Source organism: Rhamphochromis longiceps, linkage group LG19, assembly GCF_057381845.1.
Source record: "Rhamphochromis longiceps isolate RC_006_pf linkage group LG19, R_longiceps_female_GT1.1, whole genome shotgun sequence".
NCBI classification, from domain to species: domain Eukaryota; kingdom Metazoa; phylum Chordata; class Actinopteri; order Cichliformes; family Cichlidae; genus Rhamphochromis; species Rhamphochromis longiceps.
This window is the reverse complement of record NC_140575.1, coordinates 5,355,014-5,381,608: the sequence shown is the minus strand read 5'-3', so window position 1 is coordinate 5,381,608 and position 26,595 is coordinate 5,355,014. Positions and strand designations below refer to the sequence as shown.

At 42.3% G+C, this 26,595-nt stretch overlaps 1 protein-coding gene across 1 annotated transcript in view; it reads right to left on the bottom strand.

The window, feature by feature from the left end:
• Nucleotides 1–26,595, bottom strand: part of sptbn5 (spectrin, beta, non-erythrocytic 5) — a 68,258-nt gene that overhangs the window by 22,906 nt on the left and 18,757 nt on the right. The window contains exons 22-72 of the mRNA XM_085391325.1: nucleotides 26,355–26,485; nucleotides 25,828–26,079; nucleotides 25,117–25,192; nucleotides 24,526–24,737; nucleotides 23,903–24,152; nucleotides 23,588–23,727; nucleotides 22,763–22,862; nucleotides 22,423–22,593; nucleotides 22,093–22,257; nucleotides 21,472–21,561; nucleotides 21,250–21,386; nucleotides 20,663–20,849; nucleotides 20,388–20,497; nucleotides 19,659–19,749; nucleotides 19,339–19,455; nucleotides 19,031–19,188; nucleotides 18,485–18,617; nucleotides 18,239–18,384; nucleotides 17,293–17,407; nucleotides 16,253–16,363; nucleotides 15,691–15,870; nucleotides 15,294–15,497; nucleotides 14,587–14,736; nucleotides 14,397–14,501; nucleotides 14,000–14,188; nucleotides 13,645–13,800; nucleotides 12,855–13,043; nucleotides 12,675–12,770; nucleotides 12,217–12,338; nucleotides 11,784–11,898; nucleotides 11,180–11,293; nucleotides 10,767–10,888; nucleotides 9,623–9,785; nucleotides 9,360–9,548; nucleotides 8,613–8,690; nucleotides 8,361–8,533; nucleotides 8,167–8,257; nucleotides 7,946–8,092; nucleotides 7,584–7,721; nucleotides 7,235–7,402; nucleotides 5,944–6,032; nucleotides 5,554–5,740; nucleotides 5,194–5,262; nucleotides 4,968–5,111; nucleotides 3,948–4,144; nucleotides 3,645–3,849; nucleotides 1,615–1,794; nucleotides 1,372–1,527; nucleotides 1,058–1,275; nucleotides 340–529; nucleotides 83–259 (exon numbers count right to left, since the gene is read on the bottom strand). Of these exons, the coding sequence (XP_085247451.1) occupies nucleotides 83–259; nucleotides 340–529; nucleotides 1,058–1,275; nucleotides 1,372–1,527; nucleotides 1,615–1,794; nucleotides 3,645–3,849; nucleotides 3,948–4,144; nucleotides 4,968–5,111; nucleotides 5,194–5,262; nucleotides 5,554–5,740; nucleotides 5,944–6,032; nucleotides 7,235–7,402; nucleotides 7,584–7,721; nucleotides 7,946–8,092; nucleotides 8,167–8,257; nucleotides 8,361–8,533; nucleotides 8,613–8,690; nucleotides 9,360–9,548; nucleotides 9,623–9,785; nucleotides 10,767–10,888; nucleotides 11,180–11,293; nucleotides 11,784–11,898; nucleotides 12,217–12,338; nucleotides 12,675–12,770; nucleotides 12,855–13,043; nucleotides 13,645–13,800; nucleotides 14,000–14,188; nucleotides 14,397–14,501; nucleotides 14,587–14,736; nucleotides 15,294–15,497; nucleotides 15,691–15,870; nucleotides 16,253–16,363; nucleotides 17,293–17,407; nucleotides 18,239–18,384; nucleotides 18,485–18,617; nucleotides 19,031–19,188; nucleotides 19,339–19,455; nucleotides 19,659–19,749; nucleotides 20,388–20,497; nucleotides 20,663–20,849; nucleotides 21,250–21,386; nucleotides 21,472–21,561; nucleotides 22,093–22,257; nucleotides 22,423–22,593; nucleotides 22,763–22,862; nucleotides 23,588–23,727; nucleotides 23,903–24,152; nucleotides 24,526–24,737; nucleotides 25,117–25,192; nucleotides 25,828–26,079; nucleotides 26,355–26,485 (7,593 nt within the window). The remainder of the gene's footprint in view (nucleotides 1–82; nucleotides 260–339; nucleotides 530–1,057; nucleotides 1,276–1,371; nucleotides 1,528–1,614; nucleotides 1,795–3,644; nucleotides 3,850–3,947; nucleotides 4,145–4,967; nucleotides 5,112–5,193; nucleotides 5,263–5,553; nucleotides 5,741–5,943; nucleotides 6,033–7,234; nucleotides 7,403–7,583; nucleotides 7,722–7,945; nucleotides 8,093–8,166; nucleotides 8,258–8,360; nucleotides 8,534–8,612; nucleotides 8,691–9,359; nucleotides 9,549–9,622; nucleotides 9,786–10,766; nucleotides 10,889–11,179; nucleotides 11,294–11,783; nucleotides 11,899–12,216; nucleotides 12,339–12,674; nucleotides 12,771–12,854; nucleotides 13,044–13,644; nucleotides 13,801–13,999; nucleotides 14,189–14,396; nucleotides 14,502–14,586; nucleotides 14,737–15,293; nucleotides 15,498–15,690; nucleotides 15,871–16,252; nucleotides 16,364–17,292; nucleotides 17,408–18,238; nucleotides 18,385–18,484; nucleotides 18,618–19,030; nucleotides 19,189–19,338; nucleotides 19,456–19,658; nucleotides 19,750–20,387; nucleotides 20,498–20,662; nucleotides 20,850–21,249; nucleotides 21,387–21,471; nucleotides 21,562–22,092; nucleotides 22,258–22,422; nucleotides 22,594–22,762; nucleotides 22,863–23,587; nucleotides 23,728–23,902; nucleotides 24,153–24,525; nucleotides 24,738–25,116; nucleotides 25,193–25,827; nucleotides 26,080–26,354; nucleotides 26,486–26,595) is intronic.

The window sequence follows — 26,595 nt, the reverse complement described above, 5'->3', positions numbered from 1 at the left end:
AGTTGAAAAGTGAAAAGTGTGCTTGACCCATAGAGACATCTGTCCATTTCACTTTTCTGTCCAATTCTCAGCATTCGCATACCCCGTATTCCTCAGCCATCAGAGTGCTTTCATAGGAGCTCAGCCAGCGCTCAGCCTGCTCCAGCTCTCTCTGCAGAAGGACAATCTCCAGATCCTCCTGATACAGCAGCCTGGTTTCCTCCCAAACCTTCTCCACCCGCATCTCCAGCTCCTCTAGTTCACAGATACGCTGCTCCACCTGAGAGGAGGAATATACAGAGGGATATCAGCCATTCGGAGTCATTTCTATTGTTGTTGATGTTTGATGTGCCAAACTACCTTCTCAGACATGAAGTTTCCGTCCTCAATCAGACGACTTCCTTTCTGTTTGACGGCCTGTGATTTGATTAGTTGTCTGTCAATCTGGACGCGATACTCATCATGCTTTTTAATGAGCTGTTCCAGGTCACTTCCCTCACCACTCTGAGGCTCCCCTCTCACCAGAGACAGCATCTCCTTCAGCCACGCCCTGGAACACAAGACAATGTGCAATCTTTAAAATACTGCTTCTTTGAAAGAGAAAGCTGGTAATCTGCTGGTAGGAACAAAGAGGTTGTTATTTTCATTTGTGCTTATATCTGGCAGAGTAGCTTTCTGGCACCTGCACACTCTTCTGTGCACATACATGGAAAGTGGAGTTGGGCACATGACCCCAGAACAGAGCGGGTGACAACAACTGACAACTGATATGAAACTGATGTCGTCAAACATCACATGAAAGGAAGACCTGGGGTGTAAAGCCGCTTGCAGATAAAAATTCTAAAGCAGTTTAATCCAATGTCAATGAGCTTTACCAACTGGACTCCACAGTGTAGTGATTTACACATTTGGCTAACACATGAAAGGTCCCTGGTTTGAGACCAGGCTGAAACACAAATACTTTGGGGGTTTGTATAGAAAAATAAAGCTAAACTTAATAATTACTTAATACTATTTGTAGTGTTTTTGAATTTTGGGTAGTGTGTGAATAATTTTTTTTTCCATTGACAGAACCTACATGAGTTCAGTCCACTGGGAAAGGTATTTCTGCACATCTTCTGCCTGGCCCAGTCTGGCCCGTCGTAGGGAGGCCTTGTCCTGGATACTGGTCCAGCAGTCCTCTAGGTCATCCAGCCGCTGAGTCACAGAGGACCTGGCCTGAGGCTGGGATTTGCTCAGTGTGCGACCTACTTCTCTACTCCTGGTTACTTCCTCAGAGATTCGAACCAGGTCCCTCTGATGGAAAAGACAGACAACGAGGCAGGAACATTCATTCAGCTGTCATGCATCCACCACTTAGCTTTGATGCAGTGTTTGGTGGACATTTCCTACCTCCAATGCTTCATGTTGACTCATCAGAGTCTGGATGGAATGCAGGTCGTGGCCCAGGTCCTCTGAGTCCAGTACTGCTTCCTTCTCAGCCATCCAGCCCTTCAGTTCTTCCACATCGTGGTTAAACTGATGAATCTCCCTTGCTGCCTGCAGATTCTGAAGGACACAGGACAGACCATCATTCTCACAACCTCTAACCCAGATCAACTCATCCAAAGGTAGCTTGATCTATCAGATCTATACCTGTTCTCTGGTCCTTATGCTACTGTTGAGCTCATCCCACAGCCTGCTGAGTGCATCATCCCTCCTGCGAGCCTGATCGTCTTGTTGCAGCCCTCGGCCAAGCTGCTGTACTGAGGTCAGTCGGCTGCGACCCAAACCGGAAACTTCTGAAACCAGAACCTCCAGCTTCTTCTGAAGGACCTATAGATGGAGAGAAGAGACAAAAAGCTAAGAAATGAATAAAGAGGGAGATATTAGCAGTTTGAGACCTAAGAGTTTCAGAAGATATACACCCTGGTAGAACATTGGTTTAATATTTACTACAAACTGACCATTTTCTCTATTTGTGTGCCAGTAAAGTCTCTTCCTTTTTAAGATTTTTTCAAGCCAAAAACTGATATGCTACAATAAATAAATATGAAACTAAACCCAAACAAATGCAATCAATATAACTTGGAGCCTCTGTTTTCATAAGTTCATAAGTACTCTCTATACTTCTTAAAGCCCAAAACATAAAAAAAGAAATCACGAAAAAAGAAAACAAAATTTCAAATACAAAAAAATCCAATAATGGTTTTCCCATTAGTGGCTTCCCCCCCCCCCCCCCCCCCCCCCCCCAAAAAAAAGGGCCCTCCATAAAACTAATATTTATCACTGATTGAAGAAAACAGGAACAACCCCAGCTTTCCGGACTGTAGCCGGAGTGACAGAGAGTTCTGTTGAGCCGAGTACTCATTTAACGTTAACTAGCAATGACTTTATGAATTTCTACACAAATAAAAATTGGAGACATCATACAGATGCCCCACAATCCAACTCTTGGCATTTCAGCCACCTCCATTTTACTCAGCAGAGTATCAGGGCTTTAACACCTTGTGCCCCTCGGGGACCTTGGGGACATATTTGGAAAAAACAGCTGTAGTCAGAGAAATCAGATGAGCTGTTTATTTCCTGACAACCTGAGCATTACTGGAGCTTAGCTTCAGCTGGGCGCAGTCCAGAAGAGGGCTGCATGTTCATCCAGAATCACCTGATGTTTTGCTGGAATTGCCTGGGTAAGAGAGGTCAACTAAGGCAGATCAAGTCTTGTTCGGTGGGCTCACAAAACTCTTTCCAAACTCTTTTGGTTCAGCTCCTGACAGAGCCATAATCCGCTTGGCCTGTCAATATCTATCAGCCACAGTCCCACAAGCTAATAAAGCTGAATACGTCCACTGTCAGACACGGCTTATGCACCCTCACTACACATCTGGGGGGCCAGGTCTGTCCATTCCAGTGTCCTCAGTGGTCACTAGATGGTGAGCAACTAACAGCTCTGCTCCTGTCTCTGGACCGTTTCCCCGACCTGAAGGTGCAGAAAAGCAATGCTCTTGTGCACTGGTGAACCAACATACAGGCAACAAGCCAGAGTGATAAAAGTATACCCACCCCTGCCCGCTACCTCTCACTAAGGGAAACTAGAGTCCAGGCTTATTCCTGGACACTGGTTCCTAAACCCAAGCTGTGAATTGAGGCAAGCCTGACTATATCTATGGCGCACTAGCACAGGCTAGTTATTTATTTAACACCAGTTCACAACGACAGTCACCAACAACAGTCATTTTAAGTTGATCCCCTAAGAGCATCACTTGGCAAGAGTGGGAATGACAAACTCCTTTTTCACAGGAAGAGACTTCCAGCAGAAAAAGGCCAACCAGCTGCCATGACTGGTTAGTAGGTGAAGGGAAAGAGAAAAGCTAATGCCATGCAGTAGTGGTGTATAAACACATGAGGAGTGAAAATAAATGAGTACAGAACAAATTCTCAGTGTATGATGGGAAGTCACCCGGCAGACTGAGCTTATAACAGGATAACTAAGGGCTGGTTTAGGATCAACTGATCCAGCCCTGACTATAAGCATCATCAAAAAGAAAGTTGGAAATCTAATCTTACAACCCAAACTGGGAGCTAGTTTCACAGGAGCAGCAATTGATAGCTGATGGCTCAACCATTCTACTTTTTAAAAACTATGAAGCACAAGAAACCCATGATTATTTTTCTACGTGACTCACTTCCACATTCTCCAGATCTTGTCCACAGTCGGTGGACTCTACCATCGTTCTCTTGGAGGTCAGCCATGTTTGGAGTTCTTTAGCCTCTCTCTCATACACATAGAGACGGAGCTGATCTTCCAGAGCGGCACGACGGGATGCAGAAAGTCTGAGGAGCATCTCAAAACATTCAACGACAGCTGGGAGAGACTCACTGACCAGGTGGCTGAAAAACAGAAACATTCTTTTCTTTTAAGTTTCAAAATGTAAAAAAAAAAACCCAAGCAGAATGATGATACTGCATCGTACTACACACCGCTTTACCTCTTGGGGTGTCTAAGGTGTTGCAACGATGCACCGTTCTCCTGCAGCTTCTCCACTGTCCTCCTCTGGTTGTCCAGTTCTACAGCCACAGAGTCCAATTTCCTCAGCATAGCTTCCGTCACCTCCTCACTCCTCCCGCAGTCTCGAGACTCTAAACCCACCTGCTGCTCCTCTAACCACAGTTGGAGCTCTGAAACCTTCAAACACACAAAAATAGGCACATAACAGGTAAAGTTTTTTTTTTTTCTTTTACAGTTTTTTTTGTTGTGATTATATACATAACATAAAATAATGTCTTAAACCAGTCCAACTGTCCAAAAAAGGCTTGTTAGATTAGTTGTTGATTCTAAATTGACCGTGAGAGTACATGGTGTTCTGTCTCTTCCTGTGATAGTGACCTGCTCAGAGGGTAATTTGTACAATTGTATGACTTAAATCTTTTATATACAGTCAGCTACAGTGTTGCTAGTAATGAGCGGTTATACATAGGACTGGGTATTGTCACAGATTTCTAAAATGGATTTGATTTTCATCCACGAGGTTCTGATTCAATTCAATTTTGATTCAGACAGTCAGAAATATATTATTAAAGGTATTTCTGGCAAAATACATTTCTATTTAAATATCAATTCAGGATTTAACCGGTCACGGCTGATGACCGCGACCCCTCCCTGAGCCTAGTTCTGCCGGAGGTTTCTTCCTGTTAAAAGGGAGTTATGTTTGCTCATAGGGGGTCATATGATTGTTGGGTTTTTGTTTGTATGTAAAATTATAGGGTCTACCTTGCAATATAAAGCGCCTTGAGGCGAAGGCGCCACTTTTATTTTTTGAACAAGAGCAGCATAGCATGTTGATGGAGTCACAGTCGGTAACATTGCGGCATGGTCTGAGGATGTGAGTGATTACAGTCTGTGGTTTATGATACTTGAAACAAAACTTATTTTTCAGATATTTTATAATATATCTAAAAAGGGGGACCTTTATACGTTAAATCTCAGTTTTATGTCATGTGTCTGTTACCTCTGTGAGGAAGGCATGTATGCTGACTGCCTCCTGCAGTAGTTTCACTTTCTTCTCACCCTCTACCGTCAGCTTCTCATGCAGACTCTTTAAGTCCTCCAGACGCTCCCGGATATCGTGAGATGCAAAGTGTCGGCCCCTGACCTGAGAGAAGAACACATAAGGTTCCCGGATCATTTCTTAAACATTCCAGCTATAACAATGCCGAAATCAAAGAGATCCTTACCAGACTATGCCCCGCCTCCTGAACTGCTTGGACCAATGGCATGCGTCCAGAGATCTCCTGCATCAAGGTCTTTAAAAAATGATTTGCAAATTATTTTTTTCAATAAACACAACAAAAGTAACCCAAAACCTGGAACAATTTGAACCATAGATGCTATTTAATAACCTATGACCAGACCACTAAACAAGTAATCAAAGATGTCCTTAACTATAAAAACAATTGCAATTTGGAGCTACAAATAAAGTCCAGGAGGTTATAAATGTCTTATTAAAATTATGATGTCTGTAATAATGTGAATATTAATTAATTTAGATATGTTTTCTTCCTTCCTCACTGTCAGTAAACTCTGCAAGTGGTCACCTGGTGCTTGTGGAGCAGCTGCTGGCTACTGCTGAGGGAGCTGCCCAAGTCTTTGGCAGTGATGGAGGGCAGTCTGTCATTCAGCCAGGCCGTTTCCTCCTCCACATTTCTGTAGAACTGGAACAGGACTTGCCAGGCCTCCAAGTTCTCCTTACGTCTCTGCAGGGGCTGCGCCAGACTGTTGTACCTGTCAGAGTAAAGACCAACACCGGTGAAATACATTTCAAACATTTTTTTCTCATTTAGTGATATTTTAATTTTTATAACAGTTGTTATACCCTTGGAAGAGCATCAACCTCTTCCAAGGTTATAAAGAGACATGAGGAAGTCGGCTACATTATGTATACAACCAGATTTCTTCACAGTGCAAATGATCTACTGTTTACAAACCTGTTGATGGTGTGTGCCACTCTGGTCTGAATCTCCTCAGCCAGGAAGTTACCCTGAGAGTGGAAGCTCTTTGCTGTGTCCACCAGACCCTGATATATAAAATATATACATTTACATATACTTCATATATGCAGTGGATTTACAAAGCAAGCCGACATTTGTCACACTTTAGTGAATCTACAATGCTCTTTTTCCATGATGGTGGCAGGCAACTCTAGTGTGGCATGCCAGTTTGGAAACCAAAGAAGTATAAGTAAGGTTATTTTTCCCTTTAGACTTAAAACTGAGTTAAACATATAGTCATTAACATGAATAATGTGTCTCCACTAACATTTAGCTGATGTTAACAATATGGTGGGGTTTTTAAAATAAATTTCACATTAATGTTTGTTGTGAAGTAGGGTGGGCAATTGTCATGAGTGTGCTGTGTGGCAGGCAGGAGCTGCCACAAAGGTGATGAACTAAAAGAGGCAGCTTTATTTTGCTGTAAACACTGAGACACGGGATATATGTAAACATAACTTAAAACTGGAAACAAAGAACTATGAAGCTAGAAAACTAGGAACAGAGAAACTAGACTAGAACCACTAGGAGAAACGAGGACCATGGGAGAGACACGCAGCAATGTGGAATGACGCGACAACAGGCAGAGGACAACAGGGGACTAAATACACAAGGGATGGGAAACATAGCTGGAAGCTAACTGGCATAATGGGACAGGGAGGAAGCAAAAATGAATATACTAGACACAGGACACGGGAAACCCACAGACAGAAACTCAAGACGCAGCAATTGGGGAGACAGGAATAAACACAGAGACAAGACTGACTGACAGGAGAAGATTAGACTCAGAGGCAGGGAAAACTATGATCACTAAGAACCTTTTCGTCTGTTTTTTCTTTTAAATGCCTTGGTATTTCTTTGTGAAGCACTTTGTGATCTTTGTCTTGAAAGGTGGTATATAAATAAAATTTTACTTGCTTACTTACTAAGAGCTAGAAACTAAACAGAAACTAAATGATCGAATGAGAACTCAGAATTACAAGAAAACCGAACATGAAACAATCAGAGAATCTAGCCTAACTTAGAATATCATTTTAACCCGATTCACACAATCCATAGCATAAACCCTGGGACAAAGACCCAGGACCATGACGGCTATAATATCATTATAGAAGTAATCTAGTATGTAGCTTAGATATAATTAGTAATGAAAAAAAAATCAAACTAAAAACTCAAAATTATGAGGATTTAAAACAACTAAGCATTATGTCCACCCTCGCGCTTGCACCTGGATTCGGTCTTGGTGTCCATCCATCTCCTCTTCCACCCCCTGCAGTTCCTTCAGCAGTCTGTTCACAGAGGGTAGGTCACTGCCACAGTCCTCATTGGCCAGCTCCCTCTCCACTGACGCCACGAACTGCTCCATGTCATCCAATGAACGCTGGAACTGCAATGCCTAAACACACAAAGGGCATTCAGAGAACTTTATGTGCCTCCCTACAATTCCAGGGCAATGAGCATGAAAGAAATCTTTAATGTTTTCTATGAAGATTTAGTTAAGGATTAAAGTTGAGTAGGTTTAAGTTGAAATTAAGTTATAGTTTTAAGGGCAACATTAAACATGACTGGGCAAGTACCTGGTAGGCCTCCTGCAGTCTAGTTTTCTTCTCCTTGCCGTTGTGGATCAGAGTATCCCAGCTGTCAGTCAGCTCTCTGAGTCGAGGTCGAACCTTTCCTTCAGCAGACAGAGACTCAGACAGCAGCTTCTCTCCTTCCTGGAAAGCACCCAATAGGCAACATTTTATATTCCCAATGGTGTAAACAAACAATAAAGTCTGAAATGTTAGCAAAATCTAAGAGAAGGTCTAAATAGGACAAAAATTCTGATGGGATAATCTTTTTGACACTTCTCAGGAATAAACCGTTAACTGTCCAGCCCAAGACATCTTGCAGCTAGAGCTGTAATCAGGGAAATACACAGACACTTAAGAAAATCCACCTTAGTGAGGGTTTCCACCCTGTAGCGGTTGCCGAGGATCTCTGCTTCAAAGCTCTGATGTTTTAACAGCTTTGCCTGAAGGTTGTTTGGTTCCCTCCAGTTTTCATCCAGTGCTATGGCGTTACGCTCATTCAGCCACACACATACCTGGAAAACACAAATTTGCTATAGACCCCTGAAGAACAATACAAATTAGGCTTCAGCAGAGTTCAGAAAGTTACCTGGTAGCTGCTGGACAAGAACTGCTGCAGCTGGAGGGATTGATCCAGAGCTTTGTAACGAGATCTACTCTGCCGCTGCAACTGACTCCGCCTGCGCAAACACAGCAGGTGAGCAAGCAGGAGTCAAAACATTATTTCCAGCTACAGTACTTGCTTTAATTGGAAAGTGTGTGGCTGAGATGTCTGATGACTACCTGGTGGTCAGTGCTTTGCTCTTTGCTCTGATGTTGTTGGCATCATAGTGCTTTTGTTGGATCATCTCCTGGGCCAGCTTCTCTACCTGGTCCAGCTGGTCTCCCTGAGCCTCCAGGGCTTCCTCAAACTGAATCTGCTTCCTCTGCAGTGTTTCTACCTCTGTCACTGAGCTCTGCAAAAAGAATAGGTTGCTTTCACAGCATAAGAGTACTTTCCTATATATGTATGATTCTGAAGCAAATCATCCGTACCCCGAGGTCCTGATTAGACAGGAAGGCTTCACTGTTGTTGAGCCAGCTCTCACATTGTTCTACAGAGGTCAGGAAGATCTGAAGGATACAGAGAAGAGCTCAGCAAAAGCTAATCTGACTGCTAAAGCTGTGTCTCATAGTTGTCTTATGTCTAACTACAAGAAGACACAAAATCCACCTTGCTAAGGTAGCTGAAACTTTTCAGTTATGTAAAGTAGCTCAATCATATGTGTCAATTGTGGTAAATGGACTGATTCTTATATAGCACTTTTCTACTCTCCCAGAGTACTCAAAGCACTCTACACAACATGCCACATTCATCCAATCACACAAGCACTGTCTGCTAAGGTTCTTAGTGCTTCCTAACTACCATTCATAGCAAATGTAGCATCGGGGAGAGCAATCTGGGGTTAGTATCTTGCCCAAGGATACTTGGCATGCAGACTGAAGGAGGATCAGTAGATGACCTGCCCTACCGCCTGAGCTGCAGTCACAGAACAGCCATACCACCCTGAGAACGCCCGATCTTGTCTGATCTCGTCAATTATATTAAGGATTATTCAGTGTAATGCTAAGAGGACCAGGTTAACTTACAATACATGAAATATATTTATTTTAATTAAATCTGAGATTTATTCAGCAAATTAATTTTGCAAATATACTTATAAATATGAATGAGACTATATTAATTCATTATTCACATCAAAAAGTCATATTAAATTATTTTGGGGGCCGCTGCTGTGTCACCTGTAGTGTACGGGCCTGCTCCAAGGTTATGTTACGGTTCAACCAGGCTCGGTCCAGTCCAGCTTTAGCTTCCTCTAGCTGGTTCAAAGCCTTTTGGATCTCTGACTTAGAGCTGTGACCAGACCGGATGAGACCCAGACCAAAGTCCCTGACAGAGTCGATGCGTTCAGCACGAGCGTCAATCTCCGTCTAAAAACAGCAACGTTTAAAATTGGCATTTACTTCATTAAGGTAGTAAAGTTTAAGTAAGCCACAGTGCTCACCCTCCAGTCCTGATGCTCCACAATGAGCCGGTCAGCCTCTGTTCTGGTCTTGGGAAGTCCCTTTTCTGCCATCTCACTGCTTTGTTTGAGACTCCACTCCAGCAGGAGGCGCTGGTTAGCCTTGAAAAGCTGCAACTGGTGAGCCTCCTGCAGCTTTTCTTTTCTGAAAAAGACCATTTCTTCTTGAGTTTTTCCTGAGGGAGTTCTTCTGATCACTATCCGTATTTTTGATTTTTACTAATGTAAAACACTGTTGGGCCTCTAAAAGTCCAGTGGTTAACATGTTGCATGCTTAGTGAGAGGGAAAAAAAGCCTTTAGCAGGTGTGTGGGCTTGTAGAAAGTTTGAGGGATACCTCGATGGCCTAGCTAGTTTAGACAGACCGAGCTTCAGCTAGTCCAGTACCTCTCATTACATACCACACCTGGAACAGTGTGCAACTACAGTCCCAACATGTTCCCATGATTTTAGACATGAGAATCCAGTATAGGAGTATGCTAAAGTGAAAACGCTTATCACAACCTGTCACCTAGCCCTCTGGCTAACACTCAGTGCGATGTGGCATGCTGTGTGGCTAGTGTTGGACGGGATTCCTGCACCCACCAGCAAAATGGATGAAACGATAAAACAACAGCTGCCTACACAGAGCTGCACCGAAAGACGAGCACAGGTAAAGACGGTGCTCTACCTGTGTGCTATGAATTGAAAAGTCAACCAAAAGAACCTCTCATATCTAAACTAACTAAACTAAACTCAATATCCAAGCTGCTCCCAGAACAACCCTGGAAAAAGTTGCTATGGATCAATGTGAGGGTAAGCACCAACACAACCTGATAATCACAGATTGCTACTCCGTGGTTTTGGAAATACCACACTTTCCATCAACAACAATCACACAGATAATTCAAAAGCTGCTCGGTAGCCTAGATAAAGTGGTGAGTGACAATCCTGCGAGGAATTCAAGGAATTTGCCAGACTGCTTGATTTTAGACAAGGTATAGAGATGGCAAAGAAAACATTGGCAAACTTCATTGGTGCCTACATAGTTATTTCACTGTTAATTACTAGATGCTCTGACCTTTGAAAACTTTCAGCAATTAAAATAATTGAAATCACTGTTGCTTCTAATAGTAGATTAAAGTTACCTGTGTTTGAGTTCCTTGTCCAAAGTTTTCAGAGTCTTCTGGACTTCTTTCTGTTTGGTCTTCAGCTTGTCGCTCATCACTGACTGAGCACTCACATCACCCAACAAGCCTTCTTCCAGAGACTGATGAGACAGAAGTAAGTCAGTCATTTTAGTCATAGAGGTGGTAAATTTGGCAAATGAGCTGGACTTATAAAACTGCATTTAGTTTTTTGATGAAAGATTAGACAAGATTAGATTCATCTGATTTTTGTTTCCATCTGTCAAGGTTTGCTTTTTTGTCTTGTTTTTAATCTATTTAACATCTACTTGTGACCATCTTTGTGAACAGGTACCAAGCTTACATGCAAGCTTTCCAGTTACAATTCCTAAAGTCAAGAATGAACGTGTCAGTTGCAGCCTTGGGTGCCTCACCTTTGCTCTATCTTGGATAACTCCAGCCTCTCTCTCTATTTCCTCGTGGCGTCTAATCAGGTTTTCTACACTGTCCACATCGCAGCCACAATCCTGATCCTGCAGCAGCAGCATCTAAAGAGAGCGAGGAGGAACCTTTTCAAAATACCAACCAAGTTCCAAAAAAGTTGCAATGCTGGGTCAAATGTAAATAAAACAGAATGCAATGACTGGCAAATCTCATTAGCCCATATTTTATTCACAATAAAAAACAGAAAAGATGTTAAGATTCTGACTGGGAGTGACGAAGGACGGACAGGATTAAAGGTGAGTACATCAGCTCAGGTCCAGCATTTCAACACAGTTAGAACATTGCAATGTTTACCACTGTGCAGCATCCTGACTTCTTTTAACTACAGTCCATCTGGCAGCTGAGGAGACCATTTGCTGGAGTTTTAGATGAATGTTGTTTTCATGTTCCTTTGTGAATACTGTATGAGTTTGAGATTTTCAAATCACTGCATTCTGTTTTTGCTGACATTTTTCACAGTGTGCAATTTTTTACAGTGTAATAATTTTGTGTTTTAGAAGTGCAGCATCAAGGTTAAAAAAACAGTTGCCTGACCTTTTCATTAGCTCTGTCTCTGACCTCCTCCAGTTCTCTGATGAGACTGTGGACCACCAGAGCTTCTTCGAGCTGGTTCTTGTAATTATTCAGATCAACGTGAAATTTGCTCCACCTGGAGGAGAAGAACCACTTTGATGTATTATTTTGTTTGTGCGCTGGTCAACACTGTTGCCTCACAGCAAGAAAGTTCTGGGTTGAAATCCACCAGTCAGCTGGGGCCTTCTTTGAATGTTCTCCCTATAATTGCATGGGTACCCATGTAGGCACTTGTGTTAGCCTGTGACTGTGACAGACTTGTGACCTGTCCAGGATATGCCCTTCCTCTTGTGGAGCAGCTGGAATTAGCTCCAGCCCCACTGTGACCCTGATCTGGATGAGTGGGAAAAAAACACATGAGTGGAAGCGAGTGGAAGATCTTCAGACACGTTACCTTTCATTGAGCTGCTGCCTCCTCTTTGTCACAGTCACCAGTTCCTCAGCACTCTGTCTTTTTTCTAGTTTGGCTGCCAGTTTGTTGATGGCTTTGATATGAGCATCATCCACTGTCACGTCCTGCAGATTACAGATTTGGCTGTCACTTTTCAGACATATTAAAACAGTGTGGCTTGTGGTCAGTTTGAGCTATTCCTTCTATAATATCAGTAATGTTAGTCATGTTAAGCTCTTCGTATCCTGTTTGAGGAGAACACTAGAGAGCAAAGCATTTAAAAGCAGTGTTCTTCATCTTCTCCCTGTTTGTGGTATATAGAGGCCCTGTCCGACTTCACTATTGCCATCAAAAGGTTGAGTCATCAAACACTGAGCTCTGTGTCTTGTGTAACTATCATTGCAGCCTAGCATAGCTGTAGTTTCTCGCAGCTCACGTTGGAACAACATAAGTTTACTTACCTTATCTTCACTTCCCCTGAACTCACTGAGCTTCTTCAGCAGCTGGACTCCATGTTCATAGTCCTTTCCAACATCTCCAACATTAATCATAACCTCCTGAAACACAGAGTCACAGACGTAAAGTAACAAATGTCCCCATGTTAACAGCAATGCACTTCCATCCATTTATCTGTGCTCTACCTTTTGTCTGATCCAGGCCTCCACCTCCTCCACCTTCTGGAGGTACTCCAGGAAGGCTCTGTTATCTTCCAGAGCTTTGCCACGGATGGCCACAGCCTTCTTCAGCTCTTCCCAGTGAAGCTCGAGTGTGGCTGCACTCTTCTTTACCTCTTTGGACCTCAGGTGAAGAGATACAAGTTCTTCCCCAGCCTAGAAGCAAAGAACAAAGCAGGCTGCATGTAGATGTTTGACACAAAGGCACAAAGCTGAAGACGCAATCTAACCAACACTGACAGGTTCACTAAATCATGTCTGTAAGTGGTAATTCTGAAAGGTAAATTAAAAAAAAGATCCATATTAACATTTCATCTTATCATCTCACCTCTTTGTGTCCAATCACGTCAAACAATCCTAAACCTAAAGTTAAGTGGCATTACTGCTATACATGTTTTCCACTTTTTTCCACTTGGAGTCAGATTTACTATTAGCTACATGGCAATATTAATTGTGTCTTTATTCAGCAATGTGCACACACAGAACTGTGCAACATGACCAGCTCTTGTGTTGTTGTTTTTTTGTTTTGTTTTGTTTTGGGGGGGGGGGGGGTTGTGTTCACAAAGCTATTCTTTTGGCAGATTACTTACACCTTCAGCAGGTCTGTTCATGTTAGTTATTACTGAAATGAAATCTGCTCATATGTTTGCACGTTTTTAGTAGATCACTCCCAGATCTTTTCACTCCCGCTGAATCTTTTCTGTTATTGTGGTTTCATATTAATTTGCCCTACTGCTGGCCCTCGAGCTGTTCTTACCAAAAGTACATTACTGATGATCTCATGGTGAGACAGGATTTCAGCCTCAAACACCTGATGTTTCTGCAGGAGTTTCATCTTGGTTTGCAGGTTGCTGAGGTCAGCTTTACTGTCCTCTGCCATCTTCTGCATCCGCTCAGACACCCACTCCTCTGCCTGACGCACAGAAACAGAAGTAGATGGACGGTTAAACAGTGTTATAAACAGAGAATTGAACTGGAAATCAGACCTGAGTTTTTTCATTTGTCAGTTATCATCAATCACACCTTATTTTTTAACACTGTAAAAACCTTAAAGATATTTGGGGATCCAGCTACCAAACATTGCCCAGTGTTCTGACTGGTTAGCAAGTTACCTCTGCGACATCTCGGTTGAAAATGCACAGACACCTGGAAAGCTCCAGCTCTTCCCCACGTTTGGCAGAAAGCTCTTTAATTTTCTCTCGTCTCTGGAGGAGAGCTTTAAGTCTGGTTTTGACTTGTCCGCTCTTCTTTTTGCTCAGCTGTTTCCTCAGACGTTCAGCCAACTCCTTCAGAGATGACAGCTGGAACAGAGAGCGGGAAGTGTAGATTTAAATGAGCAGGGGCTCAACCAAGGTAGAAAGTGGTAATTACTATAAAATGTAGAGTATTATCATTCACTCTACCTCAGCATGTCACTAAATGGTTTAGTTTTTCCAATTGACTTTAAAGAAGCTGTGCATTTTGTTTTAACTGTAGGGGAAAGGACCAACCCTCAGAAGGAGTACAGACCTTGTCCTCCTGCGAGCTGAGCAGCTTCTCAAAAGCTTCATGGCGTTTGATCAAACCTTCTGTCTCATCCACAGTATTTCCCAGAGTGCTGTTCTTCAGCAGGATCTGTGGAGACATGACAGAAGTTTTCACCATCAATGGTATCATTATTTTGCAGGGTTTTTTTCTTGAACAAATACAGCAGGTGTACCTCCTGTGAGTTGGACATCTTCTCCATGCTGTTGACGTCTCTGTAGAAGATCTGCTCCAGGTGAACAGTTTCTAACCAGCTCTGTTTCTTCTTCCAGTTCTCCTCCAGTTTTTCTCTCTCTGACTGGAGAGCGTCCATCTTCTCCAACACCTAAGAGAATCATCACCCAACAAAAAGTCTAATTTCTCTGACTAGACTGTGTCAATGTCTACCTTACAACAGTGGGGAAAAAAAATTCAGATTCATCTCATCTTAAGGTTAAGCTCTTTTTTAAAGAGCTGTTATCCCTTGTTATCCCAGGACCCGAACCCCCTCCTCACCCTGGGATAACAAACTCTTTCTATACTTATCAAACATGGACTTCATTAATAGGTAAATGGTAACCGTAACTTTATGATTATTTCTGAAATCAATCAGAATATGACTCTAGGCCACAACAGATGAGCTTAATGATTAAAGCCAAGCTGATCTCCAGAGATGAGTTTGCTTCAGCATCCTAAATCCTTTCATGCACACAATGTGTTTTGGACAGTGCTTGAAGGGTACAATGAAGTTGTGATTTTCTGTATTTTGCAGCTGTATTTTTTAATCTGCTTTCTGGTCTTGCAGACTTTTCTTTCTTTTATTTTCTGTTTGTATTCCATAAAATGAGAAAAGTGCCATATAGCTATCCCCAGAGTCTCCAAAATCTTACTTCTCCTCCTTACCTCCTTCTGGTTGCTTTTGTCCTGTGTCTGCAGCTCTTCTCCCATGTCCAGAGCTTGCTGGTAGGTCTCCTGTCTTGCCTCCATCTCAGCCCATAACTGCTGATGTTGAGCCAGCTGGAGGTCAGCGGTAGCCACATCACTGATGCTTTCCTCAACTGCCATTGCACTGATCAGCTGGCTGCACCACAGGAAGTAGTCTTGCACCTGAAGAAGAAGAGTGGGGAAGATGACAGAAGTAAGCTCATTGTTGGGGACAAAATCCAAATGGATAAAATTCCCCTTATACCTAAATACACTTGAAAAACCTCCACAAAAAGATGCAAAACATCTACTGAACAACTCAAGGAAGTACTACTTTAGACTTTCAGACCTGCATCCTGTATCTATCTGTCCTCACCATGCTAAGGAATTGATATCGCTGGGAAGCCCGCTTGAGCTCCTCTTCTCTCTTCTCAGCAAGAAGTCGCAGCTCCTCCCACCGTTCCACCACCTCGTCCTGCACTTTCTGTAGGCGAACACTCAGTTCGGGCGTGCAAAGCTCCAGGACAGAGTCAACAGAGTCCAGCTGCTCTTGAAACTATAGAAATGAAAGAGATAAGATACATTAAGATGTCTCATTCCAGCCAATGGCACTTTGTCATTTTGTCAGACAGCATCTTCCACTCTGTCTTATTGAGCTCATCATCAGTGAGTATTGAACAGATTTTCCTTCTGCTACATTTCTATAGTAATGATGTCAGAAATGCCGCCCTTCAGAGTGATTTTATGTATCACTGGGCAGAAAAATACATTCTGTAGGTTAGACTGACTGTAAACCACTTTAGAAATGCTCCCTAGCCTGTTAACAACCCATAAGAGACTGTTTCCATGGTGATCTTTTCATTTAAGCTGAATCAGATGTTAAACATCTTTTCTTAACTATATGATGTCCTTGGTCAACAAATTTAGCACTTTATCACCTGTTCCTCTGTGGTGGCAAGCTCAAGGAGCAGGGCCTCATGTTTCCTCAGCTGTGACGTCACTCCATGCAAATCCTTTGCCACATCGTCAGGGATGCTTTTGTGTCGCTCCTACAGAGAGAGACAGGAACAGAAGTTTTAAGTGTTGCACAGGGGACCATCAATAACATAATCGATAAAAAAAACATTATCCCATAAAGTAGAAAATGACAGATGTGTAGTGTAACTGTGAAATAGGATTCAGCTGTGTCGAGTGGTTTTTAGTCTGTTAGCTACTAATAATCAACAGACACTGTATGTCTATCCTTGTGTTGCAACCATACCATTTATTGATGTAGATTGATAACCAGACTTACTTGATGCTCACATTTCATGTATAGTCTATGATCTGGACTTTTAATCTTCCTTCTGTTCTTTGTACTTCAGATACAATGACAAATAGATGAAGTGAAATTCTTTACAGCTGTGTCTATGTTGCTGGATGGGGTTTAGTTTTTGTACACCATAGCGTTTCTATAAATGCAATCTCTTTTGCAACTTTCAAACTTTTACAGCTCCAGCTGTCAGCTCCCTCCCACCTCCATGTTTCTTGGCCTGTTCTCATTGTGGTTTACTGAGGCGGGGCTGGTTAGGTTCGTGCCAAACAAGCTAAACGCTTTATATTTGTGTGATCTGAATGATATCTCAAAGTTTAGCACTGCAGTGTTTTCCTTCTTTGGTTCCATCTATAGATGTACACTTTATCTCCCATCTTTCACAGATAATCCTAAAACCAAATCAGAATGTCTTATTTTCTATAATAATTTAGGGGAGGACAGCCAGTCCCCTTCCTCTTATTAACAGTTCTTCATTCTTCTGAACTGAACTGAACTGAATGAGCGTGCTTCTGATGGGTGTGCTGTCTTCCATCTTCCATTTTATATTTCCATATTTCAATGCCATAATCCATTCATGGGATCTGATGTCTTCAAAGTAATTAGATCTAAACCCAGCTGACATGTCTAGGAGTCAGACAGCAGTTTCTACATGAACATAGCTACCTGGATGAGAGTTAGCGCATCACTCAGGTCTTGGTAAAAGCGGTGACATTCCTCAGCTTTCTGTAGCTGATCCTGACGCTCCTTGGCCAAGCTTTTCAAATCTTCCCAGGATGCACTGCAGAAACATAAATATCAAAACTAACATAAGGTGGACAAAGAGCGATTCAAAGGACCCCTATGAGTGGAAGATCGAGGGAACAGTTCACCCTTCCCGGGATAGGGTTACCAGGGCCCCGCCTTAGAACCAGACAAGGGCAGGGTGCCCGAGGGCAAGTGTCTTAGCCCTGGCCTGGCCAGGAAAAAGGGATATGGGCCCACCACCCGCCAGAGGCACCGTAGGGTCGGGTGCAAATGTGTGTTGGGTGGCGGCCAGGAGCAGAGGCCCTGGTGGACCGATCCCAGTCTACCGAGACTAGCGATTGGGACATGGCATGTCACCTCTCTGGTGGGGAAGGAGCCTGAGTTATGTGTGAGATACCAGCTAGATATAGTCGGGCTCATCCCAACACACAGCTTGGGCCCTGGCCAAGGTCAGTGATTGATTTTGTAAACGTATCATCAGACCTGCAGTCATATTTTCTGGACACAAGAGAGGGGCTGAGCTGTCAACTGACCACCAACTGGTGGTGAGTTGGATCAGGTGGCGGGGGAGGATTATGGACAGACCTGGCGCACCTAAATATATAGTGAGGGTCTGCTGAGAACGCCTTAGGCCCCAGTCCACGAGATCTTCAACTCACACCTCCGGCAGAGCTTCAACAGCATTCAGAGAGATACTGGGGACAACCCCAGATAAGCGGAAGAAGATGAATGGATGGACGGACACAGATAAAAACTGCTTACTGAAACGCAAAACCAACAATTTCAGCATTTAAGACAAACAAGAAAAGGAATAGGATGCCTCACAGATAAAATAACTGACTCACTACTGTGGCTGTGTGATTACCTAAGCTGCTGCAGAGTGTCTTTGATTGCAGAGCTCTGTGGGTGTTTGTTGTGGATCAGCTGAACAGCCAGGTTTCTGCAGTTCTGTAGTCTCTCCTCGCCAACCTCCAGCTTCTTCAGGAAGCCTTCAAACTTCCCTCGAACCAACTGCAAGCATAATCCACAGACACACAACTCTACAGCTACCTTCAGCCTCCAAAAACACACTAGAATTAATATTTACAATCATTGTGCAATGAAATGTAACCTGAACATGCTGATAATCATTGCCCAGGTCCTGAGACTCAGCTGTTTGTCTCTGCTGGTTCATCCAGTCCTCCAGCTCTGAAGACTCTCGCCTGAATTCATGGAGCTGAAGGACCTCCTTCAGCTTCTGACCCCTAACAGGAGACATTAGGGTGGTCAGTCACACAAGTACACAGACACAATAAAAAAGCCAACAATAAAACCGCTAAGTCAGAGACAGATCATCTGAACTAATATCATTTTGTTTGGAGAAAAATGATATAAATCACCTAGAAGCAGGTCAAGATATTAAAGATCAGCACTTTACTGTATAAGTCTTTCTCTCTGTCACATACGTATGTTCTTTCTACATTTTTTGTAATTAACAACTGCCTTATGTAAATATTGCACTTTTTCCAAACAAAAAAAGGAAAAAAAAAAGAAAAAAACACAGTAAATAGATAAACAAACAACGATTAGGAAAAATATCACGAAAGAGAGAGACTCAAAAAACAATCTGTGAGAGAAAAGCAGAGAAAGTAATCCAACAATATGAGTGTGTGCTCACCTGAGTCCAGCCTGGTGCTGCAGCTGCTGGTTCAGGCTGCTGATTCGACTGTAGGGTCTGCTGAGCTCCTCCAGGCTCCAGTTCTGAATGGCCTGCTCTACCTGGTCTCCTAATGCCTCTACTTCAGCTTCCAACACCTCCAGTTGTCCTTCCAGCACCTGCACGAACACAAGGACACTGTTTACTGATTCTGTTGTTGTACAATCTGCACGCTGTTCTTTGATTTCTTCGTCAGGAATCGATAGGGGAATCATATGAGGTCCTTTTCCGACTAAGCAAAGTGTACACAGTGAGAGTGTGTGATATACCTGGTGTTTAGTAATGAGGCTTTGTGTGGCCAGCTGGTTTTTGCCATAGTCGTCGATGTTCACCAGACTGAGCATCTCTGCGAGTCTGGACTCCAGCTCTGAGCAGTCCAACAGCAGCTAGAGATGAGGCACACACAGAAAATGTAGCAGTTTATGTTTTGTTTTGGTTGGGTTTAGCATAAAATACTTCAAAATTTAACTCTAAATGACCAGTTAGACAGCTGCAGAACTAAGTGTCTTACTTAAAAGTATTTTGATGATGGAGTGTCAGTATCAGACTTTCACTTCCCTCCAATATATAATATCCTTGTCCATCTCACCTGTTCTCTGGTAATAGCCTTGCTGAGGTGAGCTGCTCTCTTTTTGCAGGCATCCTCAAGCTCCTCCCACTCTGTATTGAGGTGGTCGCACCTGCAAAACAGCAGAAATTTACACTGCTCCACAAAGCCAGAACACATTTGGTCCAAACTGAAACCGTACTTATTACAGATCACTTGAACTGTACAGACAAATACCTTCTCAAAGTTGTGTCAAGTGCCCAGCTATATAACATAACCCCTCCCAAAAATTATGAAACATTTGCATACATTGGAGCCAATGGCATCTTTGCAGTCTAAAAATCCAAAATCCTACATTTAGAGAAAGGACCAGTTTCTCTCATGGAATTGGTCGTTTTAATGTCATTAAATTTAAATTTATTCCTTCAGATCAGTGTGCTGGGTTTTGAAAACAATCCCATCTTTGCATCAGTGTTAGGCCTCAAAGACAGGAGTGATTACCAAGCTATTTGGACAAGATCATTCAATGGTGTCTATTTTGTTCTCATTATTTGGTGGACTAAGGTAATGTGTTTGATAATGTTTTATCAATTTTATTATATTATAACTTATTCTTTAACATACCATTTTCCTTGTCTAATTAAATGCTTATTTTGTGATGGTTTCTAGTTTTAATGCATTTTATAAGCAATGTCAGCGTAAGATAGATTCACTACAATGCACCAATGCACATGAAACTTTTTTTTGATGACAAAAAAAAAACAACCACACCTCTGCAGCACCGCCTCTCTTTCTGACTTGTTGGATTTGGCTAGGCTGCGCCCTTTCTTCAGAATGTGGTTCAGGTGTTTTCTATGTGCATTCACTTCGGCCTGCAGCTCCTGGGTTAACACACGAGTACATGAGCAAATGTTAAGTAAAACACAGCCCTGTGAATGTGTCAAATCACTTGAGTCCATTGTAATTCCAACTGAGCTCTCAGCTCAGTTAACAAATGAAGGAAAAGGGGAGGTTTTATAGATAAAGAACTGCAACCCAGCTCGTGCCTTGTGTTTCTGCATGAGGCTGAGGGCCCCAGCCAGAGATTTGTCATATCCTGTAGATCCAGAGGCAGGAACATGCTCAGAGATCCAGTTGAGCTCAAGATCCACATCATGATAAAATCCAAACAACGACACAGATGCCTCCAGTTGTGCTCGACGCTCGTCCAGAGGTTTCTGCAGGGACTTGAATCTGCCACACAGAGGTTATAAAGTCAAGATGATGATAACCTAAAGTGAGCACTGGACTATATTTATGTTATTACTTTTTAATTACACACAGAATAAAATACCCCAAAGGAGACAATGACAGATAAAACCTGAAGTGACATAGGAAATTGTATTCTATGTATCTGTGTCTTTCAGATTTTGTCTCCGTGTGAGCGTCCTTGTCATCCACTTTTATTTTTGTTGTTATTTTGCCTTTTGTCATTTTACTTCAACAGATCGTTTTCTTAGCTGAGACACCCTGACCTGATCTTGTTTGTACCCCTTTCTTTTCTTCACCATGCACTTGGTTTTATATGCACTGAAGTTACTCTAAATGCAATAAATGCAAATATCTATTTGTTTGAAGATTCAAAGTAACTTACAAAGTGAGATAGGCGTCTGTCTCCTGGAGGATCCTTTGAGAGTCAAAGTGGTTGGAAGCGAGGTGTTTGGCCCTGCTCACAATAGAGTTGATCTTCTCTGCCAGTTCCTTGGCCTCCTGCTCCAGCTGCTGATGCTCCTGCATGAGCACACACACACAAAGTACTCACTGATGTCTAACTGTAAAACCCAGCGTCATTAAATCAATGCAGGCCTGTCCTCACCTTCAGCAACTGTCGACTGGAGCGCAGGTCGTGACCTTTGGCAGCATTGTTTAGCATCCACTGGATGGCCTCAATCTTCAGCTTGGCATCCTGTGGAGGAAAAGTACAAGATTTTTCTGAGAATGAAGCTCTGATTGGACAGCAATTACTTCTCCTGGGAAGGATGGTCTTTAATTTTTTACTCCAGTTGACCTCTAAAATTAGTGTAAATTTAAATTTGGCCAGAAACTATGAACTGTATATAAAAGACAGGGGTCAGTTATAGTGTCACCTAAAGGCTTGTGAAGTCTCAAAGTTAAGCTGTGTTCTTCTTGCTTTTTTGGGAGCCAGTGGTGAGCATATTTGAGGCATACAAGAGGCTGGGGTGTAAAGTTATCAATTAATGCAGGTAGGCTAGGTTGGCAAAGTGCATTCATACATATATTAGTGCTAATTAACTGATTACCTAGCATTAATAAATGCTACAATCTCACAAATCAAGACTGAAGTACAAACTTCTTGGATGGGCTACACAGACAGCATTATTTGTCTGGTAATTTCCTCAAAAAGCCATAAAAGGCACCAACATCACTGAACTGGACCACACAAACGTCTTATCCAGTTTCTCCATCAGTAGTTTACCTGCAAAAGCTCCATCAGCTGCTCCTGCTGCCCCGCCTGTCTCAGCCTGTCCCCCCTGTCAGCCATCTTGTCTTGTAGTCTTTTCCACCGACTCGTGAGCTGAGAAGACTTCCTGCTGATGCTCTGACTGTTGTAGTGCTCTTCAGCAATCATCTCCTCTCCCAGCTTATCACAAACACACACATATGTACTGAAAGTGACATCTCACCAAAGTGCAAGTCGTCTTTTCAATATATGCAACTGTGCATGTGTTGCCAGAGTCACTGTCAAACACTTGTTGTTTCCTCTACAGAAGTCATCATGCTGGGTGAAAAGTTAGAGGTGTTTTACCTGAACAAGTCTATCCAACCAGACTTGGTTGGCCTGCATCTCCTTCTCAGCCGCTTCATGTTTCTTCAGCTTCCAGAGGATGTTTGTGGGGTCTCGGTAGGACTCGTCTTCTGCCACCTTAAACTTCTCCTCCATCCACAACAGCAGCTCATCCGCATCTCTTTGGAACTCCTGCCACACGAAACACCAGGCAAATTCACCCTTATAATTATTATTAAAGAACTTATAACATTCATCTGAGCGCTCTCCTGTAGATATTATGATCAGTGCAGGTACTCGACACAATAAACAACATAAAGTAAAGTATGTTTTCTTGTTTTTAGCATTTTGACAATAGTACTTGGTATTTCTTGGAGTCCAGCAGTAGGTTCCTCCTCTTCCTGCAGCTCTCTTTCAGCCTCCTGTTGGCTTTTTGGATGCTCCTGCTCCGTTCCTTAATGCTGTAAGAAAAACATTGAGGTTTTAAAGATTGGTGACGCAGTTTATTTTAAGGTTATTGACTTGAACATATTGGTTGTTAGAGGGACAATTTAACTAATAATATAAACAGTTCCCCGCCATCTGCCTGAGAAGATGATTGGCATGACCCCTCACAAGCCATTTAATCAAAGTAGCAGAGATGGTATACATGTGGTGTTGTAATTTATTTGACAGCTAGATGGCACGGTTTCATGTCGTATGGAAAAGAAACAGCCTTGGTGCTCTGCAAACTGTGTGCATACTGCATCAAAGCTTTCCTGTTAGGTTGAAGTAGCAAACAGATGAGCTTAGATTTGCATTATGCTAATTTTGCAGTGATGTGTGTTCTACTTGTAGAACGATTTACAAACAGAGTGATAGTACCCAATTCATAGAACCAATTCTATTTATCCCTAACTTCTTCTACTCTTATTTCTTTAGTCCCACCCACCCTGTTAAAACCTTCTGTATGCTGGGAACAGTCCATGAGAAGAAAGTTGGCATAAAGGGAACTAAATCAGCTTGTTTACATGGATGAATGTCGGGACTATGCCATGGCTCAGTATATGATAAATAGGTTTAAGATTAGACAAAGAAGGATTATTTTTAAAAGCAAAATATGCAAAGTTACTCCAGTACAGCATAAGAATTAAATTATGGAGTTGACAGCCCACTTTATGGAACAATTTCTGCTGTGTTTTCTTACTGTATTGAAGCAAAGTGCTGCTGGTCGATAAGCTCCTTGCTGCGCTCAGCGAATTTATCCACTCTTTGATCCAAAGCCATAAGAAGACTTTCAAGTTCATCTTGTCGCCCCAGTAGACTGTGCACACTGTCTACCGAGTCCTGCATCAATAAATGTAATCATTATTTTGACATTTTTATGATAGAACATCCTATTTATAATCTTTACTTATAGCAATTTCACAGATTTCTATAAATACTTATTTAGGATTCAAATTTAAGGGTAACATTTCAAGGAGCTGGACCATGTAAAAAGGTGAGAAATGAGCACCCTCACCCCAAGATCTTGGACTTTTAGTCGGGCTTCATGTCCAGACAATGCTGCTTCAATCCGGTCTCCCTCTTGGTTCAGCCTCTGGAGCTCCACACCCTGCTCCAAATGCTTCTTTCTACTAGCCCACAGCGTCTCCAGCCTACTCCTTTCAGCACTGAGATTATCAAGGATTTGTTGAATGTCAACACCGCCTATTTTCCCATTGGATGATCCCTGCAGCAGAGATTTCCCTAAGTTCTCCATCTCCTTCAGCCTGGCAAAAACACACACAGTGGGAGAGACACAGTCCACTTAAATGATGATGTCCATGAGCCAATCTTCTCAATCCCTTTGTCAGAAGGGGATAGAAATGGCTTTCATTATGGACAAGCGTTATGGTAGTTAAAAAAAATACGTGCACAGGATTAATGATTTGAACATTCTTTAGCATAATTTTTAATCATAATAATTTTCATCATAATTTTTTTAAATTCCTATTAACCACTGCTAAAACACTTTGCATTTAAATTTACTGATGCTGCAGATTTAATTTATTTCGAATTAAATAGAATTAAATGAATGCAATTCAATGAATGGAACAACAACACACTAAGCACTGAATGCTGTCCACAGTTTCTGCTATTTACCTGCTCCTCTGTGTCTCCATTTCTAGTTGCAGCTCCTGGTGTTGCTCCAGCAGCGTGACAGCCGAGGCCACATCGCTCGCTGTCTCCTCCTGCAGGAGCCGTTCCTGAACTGAACCCCCCCAGCGCTCTAGCTCCTTGGCCTCCTGCTGGAAACTTTGCAGCCTGCGGGCCTCCTCCAGTTGGTGCTGTCTGTCTGATGCTTGACATTTCACCTGTACAAAAATGTATTTTTTTTTAGTTTGTAGTTTTATTTTAGATTTTTTTACTCAAAACATTTAATAATAATATAACAATAATAAAACAGTAACAGCCTCTGAGTCTGTGTTCATCAGAATATCAAACCTAATTATAATGACCCAAACGCTGTACCTTTTCAGTCTTATACCACCTGCTTTGTACATACAAAAAATAAGAGATCTTCACTTTTATTAATAAAATAATGATGTCGAGTATGTCAGTGTCAATGCAAATCAACACGAAATGTTGCAAGCACAAAAGAGATGTTCTGTAGGAACACAGACTGAAGTTTGAACACCTTCACTCTTGGCTACTACACTCCAGTCAGTCTAAAACAAAGAAGGAAAATGTCACCTGATCCAGCAGAGCCTCCAAACCTCGAACCTCCTCCATAATGGCCGCACTCTCTGCCGGACTGCAGTCCTGCTTCCTGTAACACAGGATGTGAGCAAATTGAGTGGAGATGAATGGAGATGTACTCCACCGTGAAGTTTCTTTAGAAAAAACACTTTTAGCTAGAAGTTCATGTAAAGTGTTTTAACTTTGAAACCTTTCAGACTAATGCAGCTCTGTGTTATTCGTAATGTAAATTAAGATACCATTATCATCTGTAATAGATATTTGGAGAGCGGTGAACACATGAACACATCAAAGCCCATGTACCAGGGTACAGACCAGTGTAGGCCAATCCATGAGCCCATTCATGTGAAAGTAATTCACAAAACTATTCTCAGGAAAACTGCAGCTACCTTCAGTGTCACGTCTATGGCTCTTTTAATTTCCTTTATATACATATATCACATCACTGATGAATCATTATGAACATCAAATACAAAACAACAATGACTTATTTCTATCAAATTACAACACACATTTCTAAAATTATTATTATTGATTGATTGATTGATTGATTGATTGATTGATTGATTGATTGATTGATTGATTGGTTGGTTGCTTAACATATTTGTAACCATCAATTACTTTTAAAGTGTTTTTGATTCAATTAAGTACTACTGAGACAACTGCAGAACACCTCAAAATCCCACAGACTATATCAGACCATACATCTTTGCAACGCTCTTCAGGTAAGCAATCTTCCCCTCAAGCATCTTGATGTCTCTAAGGGCCCGAATCTGGTTCTTCTCCTCAGCAAGCAGAGTGAAGGGGGTGCAGCCCACGTCCACTTCGTCAAGCTGGGACAGCTCACCCTGCAGCTGAGCTTTAGCCTCCTCGCAGCTATGCAGGAAGGACTGCACATCTGCCGTACTCAGCAGCTCCTTTCCTTTGTCATCCTTCAGCTGCTGAATCCGATCCCACCTGCAACACACCAAGAACCCAGAACTATCACACAGTTGTCACACAGTCATCAGGAGCTTCTGGCGCCCCAAAACTGTCCAAAATGCTGTCCTGTACTCAACCTACAGCCCAGGCACTTTATTATAGCATGTTGCTATAATAGCAAGCCGTTGTTACTGGGTCCTTCACTGTTGTCATTTTAATAACAGTAACAATGAGACATCACTTTTTCACAGGATCTAGTTTGTGTATCTGGGTCCTTGTGCTGATTTGAGTGATTTGGACTTTTTTTGCACCTTTTGGAAACACTCCTCTTTCTGGATTGGATTTCTTTCTGTTTACTGTGCTGGCTCTTCACCAGCTCGTCTGCCATTTTGATGATATCGTCCAGCTGACCTCGTCCGCTCGCTAACTCAGTCAGAAAGTTCTAAAACAGAAAGTCAAGGGTGAGTCAAAGTATTCAGATATTTTATGAATCTGAGTTTGTCTGAGTTTATTCTGAAGAAGTGAAAATAAAAAAAATCAGGCCTCTTAAAT